This window comes from Bos javanicus, chromosome 1 (assembly GCF_032452875.1).
Source record: "Bos javanicus breed banteng chromosome 1, ARS-OSU_banteng_1.0, whole genome shotgun sequence".
Taxonomy (NCBI): domain Eukaryota; kingdom Metazoa; phylum Chordata; class Mammalia; order Artiodactyla; family Bovidae; genus Bos; species Bos javanicus.
This window is the reverse complement of record NC_083868.1, coordinates 77675454-77688586: the sequence shown is the minus strand read 5'-3', so window position 1 is coordinate 77688586 and position 13133 is coordinate 77675454. Positions and strand designations below refer to the sequence as shown.

The window sequence follows — 13133 nt, the reverse complement described above, 5'->3', positions numbered from 1 at the left end:
GACCCCAAAAGAGAGGCCTCAATCCATCTTGGGTCTCTCTTTTTGTACTTTTTGTCTCTTCTTCCTATGCAAATTAGGGCTAGCTATGTTTCACCTGAGGTTCTCACTCCCACTCCAGTCTGCAGATTTTCTTTTGTTCTGTTATTGTGGGCTTTTCCCTTTGTCTTTTAGCCACCACCATTTTGGACTCCTTTTTTCCTTTTCTAACTACCTAACACTTCCCTTTTTTTTTTTTTAATGAGAGGGTTTTAAGAAGAACAGTGTGGCCTCTGATCTGTTGGTCCCCTGCTAAGGGCTTCAGTGCCTCTCCTGGGGTTATTGTCAAGGCTGGACTGATTAGGGTGTAGAAGGGTGAGAGAAAAGAGCATACAGAGTGAGAAATAATTAAAAAAAAAAAAAAAAGAGGAAAATGGGGAATAAGAGAAATAAATGAAGACAAATAACAAACAAGAGGAGTAAATGGACGATCAAGAACAGGAGCTTAGGAGGGGAAGCAGTAAAGTGAAGGACTGACAAAGAGCAGGTTATCTTGGGGCCACCTTTAAGTGCTGTATCCATAGATAAGTTAGATCCCAGGTTCTGAGCCTCAGATTCAGTAATAGTTTTACAGAAGCGGTCATTATTTCCAAGGGTCCTCTTACATTTACTACTCTAAAGTTTATGAAGGGAGGCTAAGTCAAGAACACAAAATAGTTGAAAGGAAGGACAAGAGAAAGCATAAAGATTCATCAAAGAGCAATGAGGAGACAGGAGGATTGGGAGTTAGAATACCTTTTATAGAAATTATGTGAAAAATAGAAAGATTGGTAGGTTACCCAGAGATATGTATGTATATGTATATACATATGTATGTGTATGTATACATATACCCAGAGTATATGTATGTAGATAATATAATAGGTGGTAAAGAAAAAGTAATGCAGAAAGAGAATAGATAGAAATTTAAAAAAGGAAATAAAGTTAAAATCTCTCCACCTTAACACAGCTAATTTTTACATATGAATTCCTAGTCCTTGGTATATGACCTTATTATCCATACCTCTGCATCTTACCTTTCACTTAACAATATGCTGTAGAAGTTATTCTCTATAGCTAGGCTTTGTTATCGGTTTCCATAACTTCTCTTGATCTGTCAAGATGACATAACCATTTTTTGTTTTTGTTTGCTTTTTTCTTATTTTTTAGCACAATAGTTATTTAAAATTTTTGCCATAATATATGATATTTCAGGCAACAGAGAGCATCTTGATATATGAAGCCTTTTACTTTGAGTATCAGTTACTGTAGAATGAAAATATGAGACCAAAGGTTAAAAAACATCTTTACAGCATTAACTCTTAGAGCAGCGTCTTTATTTTTGAGTTCTACCAGGTATCACATTTTGTGAAACTTTGTTTATGTTCCTTTCAAAACTTGCTTCCCTTTTTTACCCTCTAACCTGGGACAATTGCAGTACAACAAATAAAGTTAGTTTTCCATCTTTATGACCAAAGTAAAATTGTGACTTAATCATGAAAAATAGAATAGGCAAAGTGAAAGTTCTATCCTTGCCATTCTTAGCTTCTCATAGTGTTTTAAATGGTCAGTTTGGGGGCAGTGTTTTCTGTCAGGCAGGTATATTTTTTAAATTAACTTGTTCCTTTTTCTTCCATTTTTCAGAGAGGCTGGAAAAATGCTCTGTATGGATCAGCTTAGAGATGTAGTTATAGAGTCCTCTACAACTTGTTTACCTTGAGCCCAGAAACATGGGACTGTTCCCTTATATATAGATGACCATTCCTGACCTTTTTGTGGCTATAAAGGTTGTGATACCTTCATGTGTTAGATCTCTGGCAACAGGATCTAGTCTTCTTTTCAAGGATGTATATTTCCTCTATTATTCAAACTATTTCTTTGACCACCAGTGTTCTGTCCATAGTTTCATTTTGTTTTCTTTGTTTTGAGGTTGATGAGCTAATTTTTTTTCTTTTTCCATTCTGTAGGACAGATTGCCCCTCCCAGTCATTTGATTCGAGTAGAAGGTAACAGTCATGCCCAGTACGTAGAAGACCCCATCACAGGAAGACAAAGTGTGCTGGTACCTTATGAGCCACCTCAGGTAAGCAGATAAGGACTGGGCATAGGAGGTGTTTCAAGCATATAATTCTATCTTAGTTATAAAATAGATAACTTTTTTTGTATTTATTGTCTCCCTTCTCTTCACGAGGCACTTCTCTATCCCCCTTCAAAACTGCTAAATTTGTACCAAATTTGTTACTGGTAACATGGCTCTGTTGCCCATGTTCTCATCTTAAAGGCAGAAAATAACTGAATCTACAGTTGAGTTTATACATGGCATTATTATCCAGAGATCTTAATCGGAAATTCAGCTGGTAGTAGATGTACATGAGTATTGGATGCAAGTATTTTTCCCTCATAGCTCAGTCGGTAAAGAATCTGCCTGCAATGCAGGAGACCAGGGTTCGATTCCTGGGTTGGGAAGATCTCCTGGAGAAGGAAACGGCAATCCACTCCAATATTCTTGCCTGGAAAATCCCATGGACAGAGGAGCCTAGTGGGCTACAGTCCATGGGGTTGCAAGAGTAGGACACGACTTAGCGACTAAACCACCACCACCATTTTTACACTATCCCGAAATGGGAGACCCTAAGAGGGATCTCATAGTTGAAGTTCGAATGTACAGGATGGCAGATTAGAAAAGCAGCATGATGCAGCAGAGAGAACACTGGAGTGATAAGACCAGAGACCCTTGATTTGCTGACTCTTTCTGTGGACTTCTAGCTTATAACTCTGTGTCTCTAGGCTTCAGATTGCTTCACCCATAAATTCATTTTCTGGACTAGATTATTTAATTCTGAATTCCAGACTGTTCGTTATGGAAGTATACATTCACATGTATGTTGTACTGTGTTATCCATATCATAGAAATGTCCCTGGAGCATTACTGCTGAGGTTATTAATTTTTTCATCTCTAACTTTTCATGTATGTGATGAACCCTGTTTGAATTAAGTGATATGGATCAGCTTGCAAGTGAATAGGGTCAACCATGGTTATTTTTAAAAACCCTTTCATACTGTGCAGAGGGTCCACTATTGCAAATACTAGGTTTAAGCTTCCTAAGAGCCAAGGCAAAGAAGAATCTACCATGGGTTTTATAGTTTTTTAGAAGAAAGGATATCACTTGATCAGAAATGGAGTTGTTTAAGTAAGTGAGAACGAAGAAGGAAGAACTAAGAAGAAAGAACGTTAGTTCAAGTCCTTGTTCACACCGACTCTCTTCCTCCCTGTGTTCAGGTTGGCACTGAATTCACGACAGTCTTGTACAATTTCATGTGTAACAGCAGTTGTGTTGGAGGGATGAACCGACGTCCAATTTTAATCATTGTTACTCTGGAAACCAGAGAGTAAGTGGCATTTGCAGAACTGTCATTCTGTAGAAACTCTGGGCAGAGGGCAAAGTGAAACTGTGCTTGTTTTATCATTACCTTTGCATGTACAACAGAGAGCTACCCTAGATTTTGTCCTTTGTGCTATAAATCCTTGCTGCAAACACTTACATAAAAGATCTAAGAAAGTGGAGACAGAACAGGGTGGGTAAAGGTAGAAAATAAAAAAAAGAGTTGGGAAGGTGTTCAAGTCACTTCATACCTGAATTCTTGACATTTGACTGGAATAGTTTCTGATTAGACAGTGTTTGTTTTCATGTGGGCCGCGAGGCATTTAACAGTTTCTTTGAATAAGTCTGAACTGCCTAAAGGGATTTTATCTGGAGACATCCACTGGCTTAACTCAAGTTTCCTTCAAAATATGTAGCTAAATACAGCTGTTCAGCTAATGGCTTGGAGGTTCTTTGCAGAACAAATGGATGCTATTTACTAATATTGCTCATGGCCTGTAAGCACTTTTGTGTTCTGCCAAATGCTTTGGGGGCCCATCCTCAAAGCAGCCTTGAGTTGGTGGTGGAGCTGGTGCACTGGTGATGGCCAGCAGGGGGCTTTTCAAATTCCTTTCATTTAACCCTTTCTTCTCTTTAATTCCTAGTGGGCAAGTCCTGGGCCGCCGCTGCTTTGAGGCCCGGATCTGTGCTTGCCCAGGGAGAGACAGGAAGGCGGATGAAGATAGCATCAGAAAGCAGCAGGTCTCGGACAGCACAAAGAATGGTGATGGTACGAAGCGCCGTAAGTAGCTGTAGTGGCCCAATGGGGTAGGGCTAAGTCTCCTCCAGATGCAGTGCCTGATGGGTGATGTTTGAGAAGCTGCAGAATAAGACCTAAGGGCTTTAGAGACACGTTTATGACCTTAAGCTGCAGCTCTTGATGAAATGGATTCTGGGTGTGCGCTATAGCTTTTCAAAAGCAGATCATCATGGAAGATTAACCAGCAATCCTCCAGACATGACTGCCAGACCAGTAGCATCAGCATCATCTGGAAGCTGGGTAGAAATCCAAACTCTTAGTTTGCAGCCTTGCTGAATCAGAAGTACTGGATGTGAGGCCCAGGGATCCATGTTCTGTAAGCCCTGTAGGTGCCTCTGTTGCCAGCTGAAGTTTGAGAACCAGTACCTTAGCCTATTTATGTCCATTTATCATTCTGTTACTGAAGGTGAGGGTTGAAAATGCCACCTGCCTACCTCCTGAGTCTAGGGGAATAGTGAGACTTAAGAGTGAACTTCATAAAGCACAGTCTGGGGAATATGCAGCTGTGGGTTTCATTGAATCTTGAGATGTAGGACCCATTCAGGGCTTTAGTTACATCATTTATAGTGAGGCTGATGATTTAGATCAGTTGGTTTCAGACTTGTTTTTTTAAGCAATAAAAGCTTTTTAAAAATGAAGTATTTCAAGGAGCTCAAAATAGCTGAAAGTAGAACTGTTCTAGTTGAAGGGGTGGGAGTCAGGAGTGGGCTGTGGTTTCATGCTTCACTCACACCACCCTTGCATGTCAGGTACTCACCCCCAGAGGTCTCATTCTTCAGGTCACAGAGTTTGAAAACCATTGATCCACCCAAGCTACTAAAGCATGAGATTTAATTCTAGAAGATGGCTTGCATACGCCTGCTATCACTATAGCAAGTATTTTAAAATATATCACACTGTGAATTATATCGTGAAAAATGTTTTCATCTTATTACTGATTAGTATGCAGAAGAAATAAAAATGGTATTGAATTTTGCAGAACAATTTGTTATAACAACTAACCTTTATCATCTTTGGGCTGTTCAGTGTGATTTGCTTTTCCAGTTATTTTTCTCCCTGATTATTCCTCAAACAATCGTATATATAGTACTTAGTTTATATATACATTATCAATAGTATATGTACTATCAATAATTATATCTCCACCCTAATTCTCCTCTTGAGTCTGTCTGTTGGCCTAGCTCCATATGCTTCCCTGAGCACCTCAGTTACCTACCAATCAATAACTTTCAGTAAGAACGATTATCTGAACTCTAGTAGGAGAATCATCTCTATATTCTGGTTCCTGGGTATAGTTTCTAAATTTTGGAAACCTTTAGGGATATATAAAATTAATTCCCTGATTTTCCCAAAGAGAAAACTGAGGTCCAAGAGACTGCTTGTCAGAGGCTATATGATATTTGTATTAACATGGGAGGGGGGAACTCACAAGGTTGAATGCACAGACAAGACAACTCCTACAGCCTGCATTTACCTCCTTGGAAGATAAATGATCTGAAAAATAAAACACAGTTCCAATTTATCTTCCTGTGGTGAGCAGCTGTTCACAGACACACTCCAGTAAAACACAGGGATTCCTGCAGCACTGCTTAAGCCAGAGGCCATTTCCCAGCCTCCCTGCACCCACCTCCCGTTTTTCTTTCCTTGTTTTGCCTCACCTCCCCACATCACTCTCATTATTGTTAAGTTTACATCTAATATAAAAGTAATCATCACTCATTGAATGGCTGCTTAGAACTGGAAATTCTAATCTCATCAGTGTCAATGGTGCTACTGTCTGTTTAATCAATGTGTTATTGCTTCAGAAATGTTCCCAGGATGAAACTTGCACTTTTCCTCCACCAGCTTTCCGTCAGAACACACATGGCATCCAGATGACATCCATCAAGAAACGAAGATCCCCAGATGATGAACTGTTATACTTACCAGTGAGTCTCCCTTGGGTATTCGTGATTGCTTCATTGTCACCTTCTCTGAATAAGCTGTTACTCTGTGGTCATCTTTTGGTTATCCGTGAATGAGAATGTGAAGAGGGTGATAGAGGCAAGTGAGATAAAACAGAAAACCTACTTGTTTTCTGCGAAATTAGGAAATTATTCATCCTCTCTAAAGTTCTGGAACAGATTAATAATGTGGGCTCTTCCTCTTACTACTCACCCAGTCAGAACTACACTTCTACTAATAGAGTTCTTTTTATGCAAGTCTTTAAAATTAATTTATCCTTCATTACTGAAGAGTGATAAGATGATCCTAGACAGCCTGGTCATACCAACTTAGGGCTAAAATTTTGTCAGAAGGCATTAACAAAGTTGATAAACTATTATAGAGTGTTGCCTGTGATTTCTTTTAGGGAATGCTATTTAAAAAAAAAAAAAAAAAAGCAAAGCTAGGCAGAATCCTCAACTATATGGGAATGGCCAGAGATTTGGCCCAAATATTGTGTAGGAGTATTGTTCATTCCCACAAGGAATATAAGCCGTCTCCAGGTCACCAAGGTGCCCTTTTTTAGATTACAGTTGCAGTTCATTTAGCTCTTCTCACCTTAGGTCTTTGCCATCTAGAGTGGCAGCAAAGCTTTGGTAACCACGCTGGCTCTTGATGTTGTCTACACTGACTTGAGATACAGACAAGCTGGGCCAGGAGATTTGGCTGGGATTGAAGTTAAGCCACAGGTTTGGGTGTGCCATGCTCACTAGCCCTTCCTTCTTGAGGCCCTAAAGTTCAGTCAGGTCGGGGAATTATACTGCTTGCTGGCAGAACAGTCAGACAGTGAGTGAGCTGAGATTCTCAATGTCTTGTTTCTCAGGCCACATATGGAAACTGGTATGTGAACCCTTAAGTTAAACATTTTCCTGCTGTACTGGATATTTGGAAAGCTCTGATGTGTCTTCAGCTGATGAGATAGAAACCACGTTGAAGAGCTGTTTCTTTAATGAAATTTCAGTTTGTACTAATGGAGGAAATATCCTATCAATGGTTACATCTTATTTTTAGTGAATAATTAGCCAGACTGAAATGTGTGAAGGAAAAAAAAAAAAAAAGCCTTTTCATTTACCGTGAATTTAGTTCGTGTTTGCTGAATGGCAGAAATGCTAGACTCTGACATTAGAGATCATTAAGGTACAGTTCTTACCTTACAAGACCTTGTCTTCTAGTGAGGAGACAAAGAGGTATAATAATGGAATCAACACTTCAGTAAAGTTAAGGGTGACACTGTGGGAGCTCACAGGAAGAATGGAAGACTTGGCCTAAAAGGTTGAGGTCAGCAAAAGCTTCTCAAAGAATATGATGCCAGAGCTGGGATAAGTAGGAATTAACCCAATAAAAGGTAGAGAAAATCTTTCCATTTCTGAATTCTGACAGGGAGGGGACAGGCGACCTGCCAAGGTGCACAGCGTAACAGGCACTCACTCTCACATCAGGCAAGTGCTCTTTGTTCTCCACTCGCCTTTCCCTAGTCCTGGTTCTGCTCAGACTTCTTAAAGTTTTTAAGAGACTCTCTTAAAGAGGGAAGCACATTTTACCCCTGCTGAAAACTTGTGTCTTTCCAGATTTAATTACAGTTAATTCTACTTATCTGTGGTAGTTATGCTTTATAAAGTCACAATGGACACTGCACAATCAAATACTGAATCATTGTTCCTATGAGAAATACAGGATTAGATTCCTCCGAGCTTCTGGTCACATTTTTAGCAACTGATCAATGCATTACTTTGTTTCATGTGTGTTTCTTATTTAATATATGCTGTTGATTCATTGCTGAAGAAGGAAATGGCAACCCATGCCAGTGTTCTTGCTGGGAAAATCCCATAGACAGAGGAGCCAAGCGGGCCACAGTTTGTGGGGTTGCAAAGAGTTGGACACAACTGAGCATGCCTGCACGCATGCACATTGGTTCATTAACATTGAATGCATAGTCCATACCACAACAGCTCAGGGCTGGGCTAAGCTTACCTAACATGAATTTTCTCCATAAGGCACATTACAATGTATTTGCATTTAGGAGCACTAGAGAGCATTGAAGCTGCCTTTGGGAACTATTTTAAACCAAAAAATGTACCTCCAAAAAGTACAGAAAAGTAAAAAATTTGGCCCTAAATAGGCTAAGAGAAGGACACTTATTTCCAGCAGAAGAGTTGAAACAAGAAGTTGGAACATCACCTTCTTCACCCTCAGTTGGGAACGTGCACACTGGGACAGTAAACTTTTCATCATTATGCCCCTGTCTGTGAAGTATTGATTTTTGTGTTATAAATAGATGTTAGCAAGTAGGTGAATTAGTCCAAGCAGAATCCACAAATAAAGAGGACTGACTGTACTTCTGATAGTTCTACAGTTCTTCATTTTTTGTCTCTTGCCTTCTGCTCTTTTATGTAGGTAAGGGGCCGTGAGACTTACGAAATGCTGCTGAAGATCAAAGAATCCCTGGAACTCATGCAGTACCTTCCTCAGCACACGATTGAAACCTACAGGCAGCAGCAGCAACAGCAGCACCAGCATTTACTTCAGAAACAGTGAGTGTATCCCTATGTCATTTTAGCAGATGTGATTAAGATGACTCTGTATTCAGATCGGCCACAGGATGGTTGTTGGCTGATGTAAAAGGTGAGGTTGTGAGACAGCAGAAATTGGTAGGTTCACATGAGCTGGTTTGAGGACTCCATTTTCTGCTTCAACAATCTCCTATGTTTCTTATAACCCTCCCTTTGACAAGTTACACCTATATCCTGAAGTTGAATTGAAACCATTTCAAGTGAATTCTGAAAAAAGACTCACACTAATAGAATTAGTTTTCTTCTCTATGCCCCTGGTCCATACACATCTATCAATAGTAGAATTTTGAATACATCCTCTATGCTAGTAATAATGTGTCTATTTAAAGTCACATAGTTTTTCCTCATTCCAATATCTTATCTTGTCCCTCACCTGGGATGCACACAATCCACTTTTGGGAAAATCATTATAGACCAGAGATAGCACATAGGTTTCACTATAAGTGACTTCTTTGAGTGCTGTGTTGAGGATTCAGAGTCCTAGTGCCTGGTCATTAGGGAAAATCTGGATGCATTAGGGCAAAATAGAGCGGAATTGCCAATGTTTTAACATCCTCATTCTAGGTCTTCCAGCAGTACATGTTTATATCAGTGAGGCCAGATTTTGCAACCATTTTAGAATATACATACAAACTATTTATATATTCATTTTACCTTGATTCTTGGATCTTTGATGATGGTGTTTTTTATACCTAACCAGAACACACTAGCTCTTATGAAAGGAAGGGAAATTGGTGAATCAGAACTCTGATTTATACTTACCCTTCTGTGGTTAAGAATAATCACTTGTGAGCTGAAAATCTATTGTGTCTATACCGAAAGTATCGCCAGAGTCTCTGTTGCTGCTGCTGCTGCTGCTAAGTTACTTCAGTTGTGTCCGACTCTGTGCGACCCCATAGACGGCAGCCCACTAGACTCCTCTGTCCCTGGGATTCTCCAGGCGAGACCACTGGAGTGGGTTGCCATTTCCTTCTCCAGTGCATGAAAGTGAAAAGTGAAAGTGAAGTCGCTCAGTCGTGCCTGACTCTTAGCGACCCCAAGGACTCTAGCCCACTAGGCTCCTCTGTCCATGGGATTTTCTCCATAGATCAACGTAAAATGTAGACATTTTATACTTCAGGCAAAAAGAAATGAAGCCAAAACTATTTTGCCTATGACAGATTGTCTTTTACATTAGGAACACAAATGAACAATAAATAATGGATCTTTTCTCATTTATTATTAACTACTGTAGAGAAATACCTATGAAAAGTGTAATAAAAAGGTATTGTTTTTCTTTTTTAAATAAAATAAATGCAGTTGAGGAGGTTGGACTGCATCTCTGATACTTAGGAGGTGTTCTCTGAGCCCGTACCTACTGACTATGGGATATGGAGTGGGCAGCAGAGGAACTAAAAACAAGCATACTCTCTCTTTAAAGGACTTCAGGCTCTTTGACCATTTAAGACTTTTTTTTGACTGAAAGGGATCTTACCATTCACTTCTAGCACAGAAGTTTTGCAAATCATAATTATAAGGTTTTATAGTCAGGCTGACTAGAAAGTTGAATCAGGAGCTTCCTTGGGGATACAGAGTACTTCAGAGGAGAATTAGAATTCAAGGTTACAGAATTCACATTGTCAGTCCTTATATAATATTTAGGATATCAGATAGAAATATATATTAACATATTTAGGTGCAAAACTGATTTAGTTCTTATAAACTCATACAAGGATCAAAGAAACAGACCTGTAATATCCTTTACAGACCCACAGGGAATAGATGCCTTCTCCAAGATACTTACATCATGCTGTTAAGACAGACTCCCAGATCATTTTCAGTCCGCCCTGGAAATGTTTGACTTAGCTAAAATAATGTCAGAAGAGTTACTCAATGCCGAACTAGTTGCTCCATGATTTCCTGTCTTTTTTTCACTTAAAGCGAAAAGTTCTGTTGATTTTAAATAGTGTGGTTTGTAGATTCTGACCTTCTACCACACAGTTTGGCAAACACTTTTTTTTTTTCTTTTTTTCTGTAAAGCACCGGTAGCGAATATCTTAGGCTTTCTGGTCCATATACATGGTTTCTTGCAGCTCCCCTGTTCAAAAACACAGAAGCAACCAGAGACAGTATATAGACAAATGAAAGTAGTTGTTACAATAAAGTTTTATTTTATGGACACTGGAATTTGAAGTTCATATAATTTTCATTTGTCATGAAACATTTTTCTTTTGAATTTTTTCCACCTTGTAAAAATGTAAAAAGCCTTCTTAGTTTATGGACCAGATTTGGCCTATTTACTATAGTTTTCTAGTCCTCTTTCTAGATAACAGAATGGATCCTTCATGACTTCTTGACATTCATAGTTTTTAATAACAGTATTTGGAAGCTGATCTGTATATCCTAAAGTAGAGAAGTACTAAAAGATTTTAAGAAGTCTTTTAGGATGACATTTCAGAACAAAACAATAGCAGCCTTTATCAGAGGCCTCTCTTCTCTTGCTTCTGGCTGAAGAAGTTAGACATGCCCATCTAGATACACAGTATGGTTCCTCATCAGCCAAGACCAGAATAGTTGACATGACACAGGTAACAAGCTTTTTACTGAGGATCTGCTATGTGAAAGCATTAGAAGCAGAGACGAGACAGATGTGTTTCCTGCCCTCCCATAGTCTACAATATGGTGGTGACTTACCAGAACACTATTTGAATCTTAAATAGCTTCTGGAAGTTTCTTTTCAGCATCATGTAAGTTTATAGGACATTTTAAACAGTTTGTCTACATCATACAATAGAAAGAATAGTTTTGTGTCATAGTTTTAGAGATTTTACGAGCCAAGACAATCTACTTCAGTCAGTTGAGGGCATGAGCATTTGTTCATTTACATGGGATCCATGAGGATACATAGTTCTGTGTCTCTAGATGATGAGTTATTCAGAGCTTATAACTTCTCTAGCCTAACTGGCTGACATGGCTCTAAAGGGAAATTATTTTATTATAATTCATATTTCATCAAGCCATCTATTTCATCAAAGAAGAACCTATATCATAAAATTGTTATTTTAAGAAGCTCAAAGGATTTTAGAGACGTATTTTCACTTTTTGCACGTGTGTTCACAGATGAATAGTGAACAATTAGTAGCCTGTAGTTCCCTGTGGTGTCTGTTTGTATGTACCATTGCATGTTTTTGACTGCTTGTTTCCACAGTGTATAAGAGCTAACTTTAGCTGTGATAACTTGTGCATGGAAATATAACAGACTGCAAAATGAAATCTTTGGAAAATATAGACATTTGGCCTAATTATGTCTTTGTTACATTATATATACCTGGATGTCCCTCCATTGTTTGATATATATCTATATAAATTCTCCAGTTGCTGTATTCTTCAGCTGAGTTTTTTTTTTCCAGCTCTTTTATTTTTATGCAGATCTCCAAGAAAAAGCATGAATAATTAGACAAGCAAAAATAGAAATCTAATTCCCTGGCAATCATTTGAAAATAATACATCAGCTTAGAAAATGCCTATGATAGCCTGTGAATTCTTTGCAAAAATTTAGTACCAATATTATGCTGGTGAGGAATCAATTTTATACTTTTCTTTATAGTGGAGGGAAAATCAGTGGGAAGGGAATAATACATTTAGTACAAGGTAGTAATGAAATATTTTCAGTTTTAATTGCTTCTGTTAGTGTCCCAGTATATGTTTCTCTCTGTTTGCTTTTCATTTGTGCATGGTTTTCCTTTTTCAAAAATTCCTTCACAATTACCTTCATGATCATAGGCTTTCTGGAGGATAAATCTTCATTGAATTTTTGTGGCTCTAATTGTTATAAGTAGGTTTTATACAATGTATAAAGAAATTTTATTTTAGTTGATTGGAATAAACATAAAGAGTTATGTTCATAGAAGCCAAAATCTAGTAAGAGGACAAGTTGGACCCATTCATGCCACTAGATTCCTTACCGTCATACTTTCAAGGGGCATTAACTCTTAATACAGTTTTTCAGAAGCCACTTGAAACCTTCTTAGCAATTCTTTTGACTTGTGTACTTTAGAGTGATACTATCTCTTTTTCATTATTTTTTCCTTCTTAATTTAGTCTCCTCCTTGGCTTTCATCCTGATCTGAAGCCAGAACTACTTTGTTAAAATTTTACTTAGCCTAGCACTGGAGAATTATTTTTGAGTTTCTACAGGATGGATTTTTACTTTAATTTTAATACAAATATGGACATTCTGAGGAACTCTTAATGTTTCCTTCTCCTGTACAGATCAGATCACTTTCTGATCGCAGCTCACTGGTCAGATAGGTCATAGAATATCAGAGCAGAACAGGAGCTTCAAGACCTTAGTTCTAGCCTCTTTGTACCATAGCTGAGAAAACTGAGGCCCAGTGAACTCAC

At 38.5% G+C, this 13133-nt stretch overlaps 1 protein-coding gene across 11 annotated transcripts in view; it reads left to right on the top strand.

Annotated features, from left to right (window-relative positions):
• Nucleotides 1–13133, top strand: part of TP63 (tumor protein p63) — a 272844-nt gene that overhangs the window by 240295 nt on the left and 19416 nt on the right. For 7 of the 11 annotated variants that reach the window (XM_061413145.1, XM_061413130.1, XM_061413167.1 and 4 more), the window contains 5 exons: nt 1983–2098; nt 3296–3405; nt 4043–4179; nt 6043–6125; nt 8575–8711. In XM_061413145.1, the coding sequence (XP_061269129.1) occupies nt 1983–2098; nt 3296–3405; nt 4043–4179; nt 6043–6125; nt 8575–8711 (583 nt within the window). The remainder of the gene's footprint in view (nt 1–1982; nt 2099–3295; nt 3406–4042; nt 4180–6042; nt 6126–8574; nt 8712–13133) is intronic. The other 4 variants (XM_061413140.1, XM_061413168.1, XM_061413156.1 and 1 more) reach the window with 1 other exon arrangement.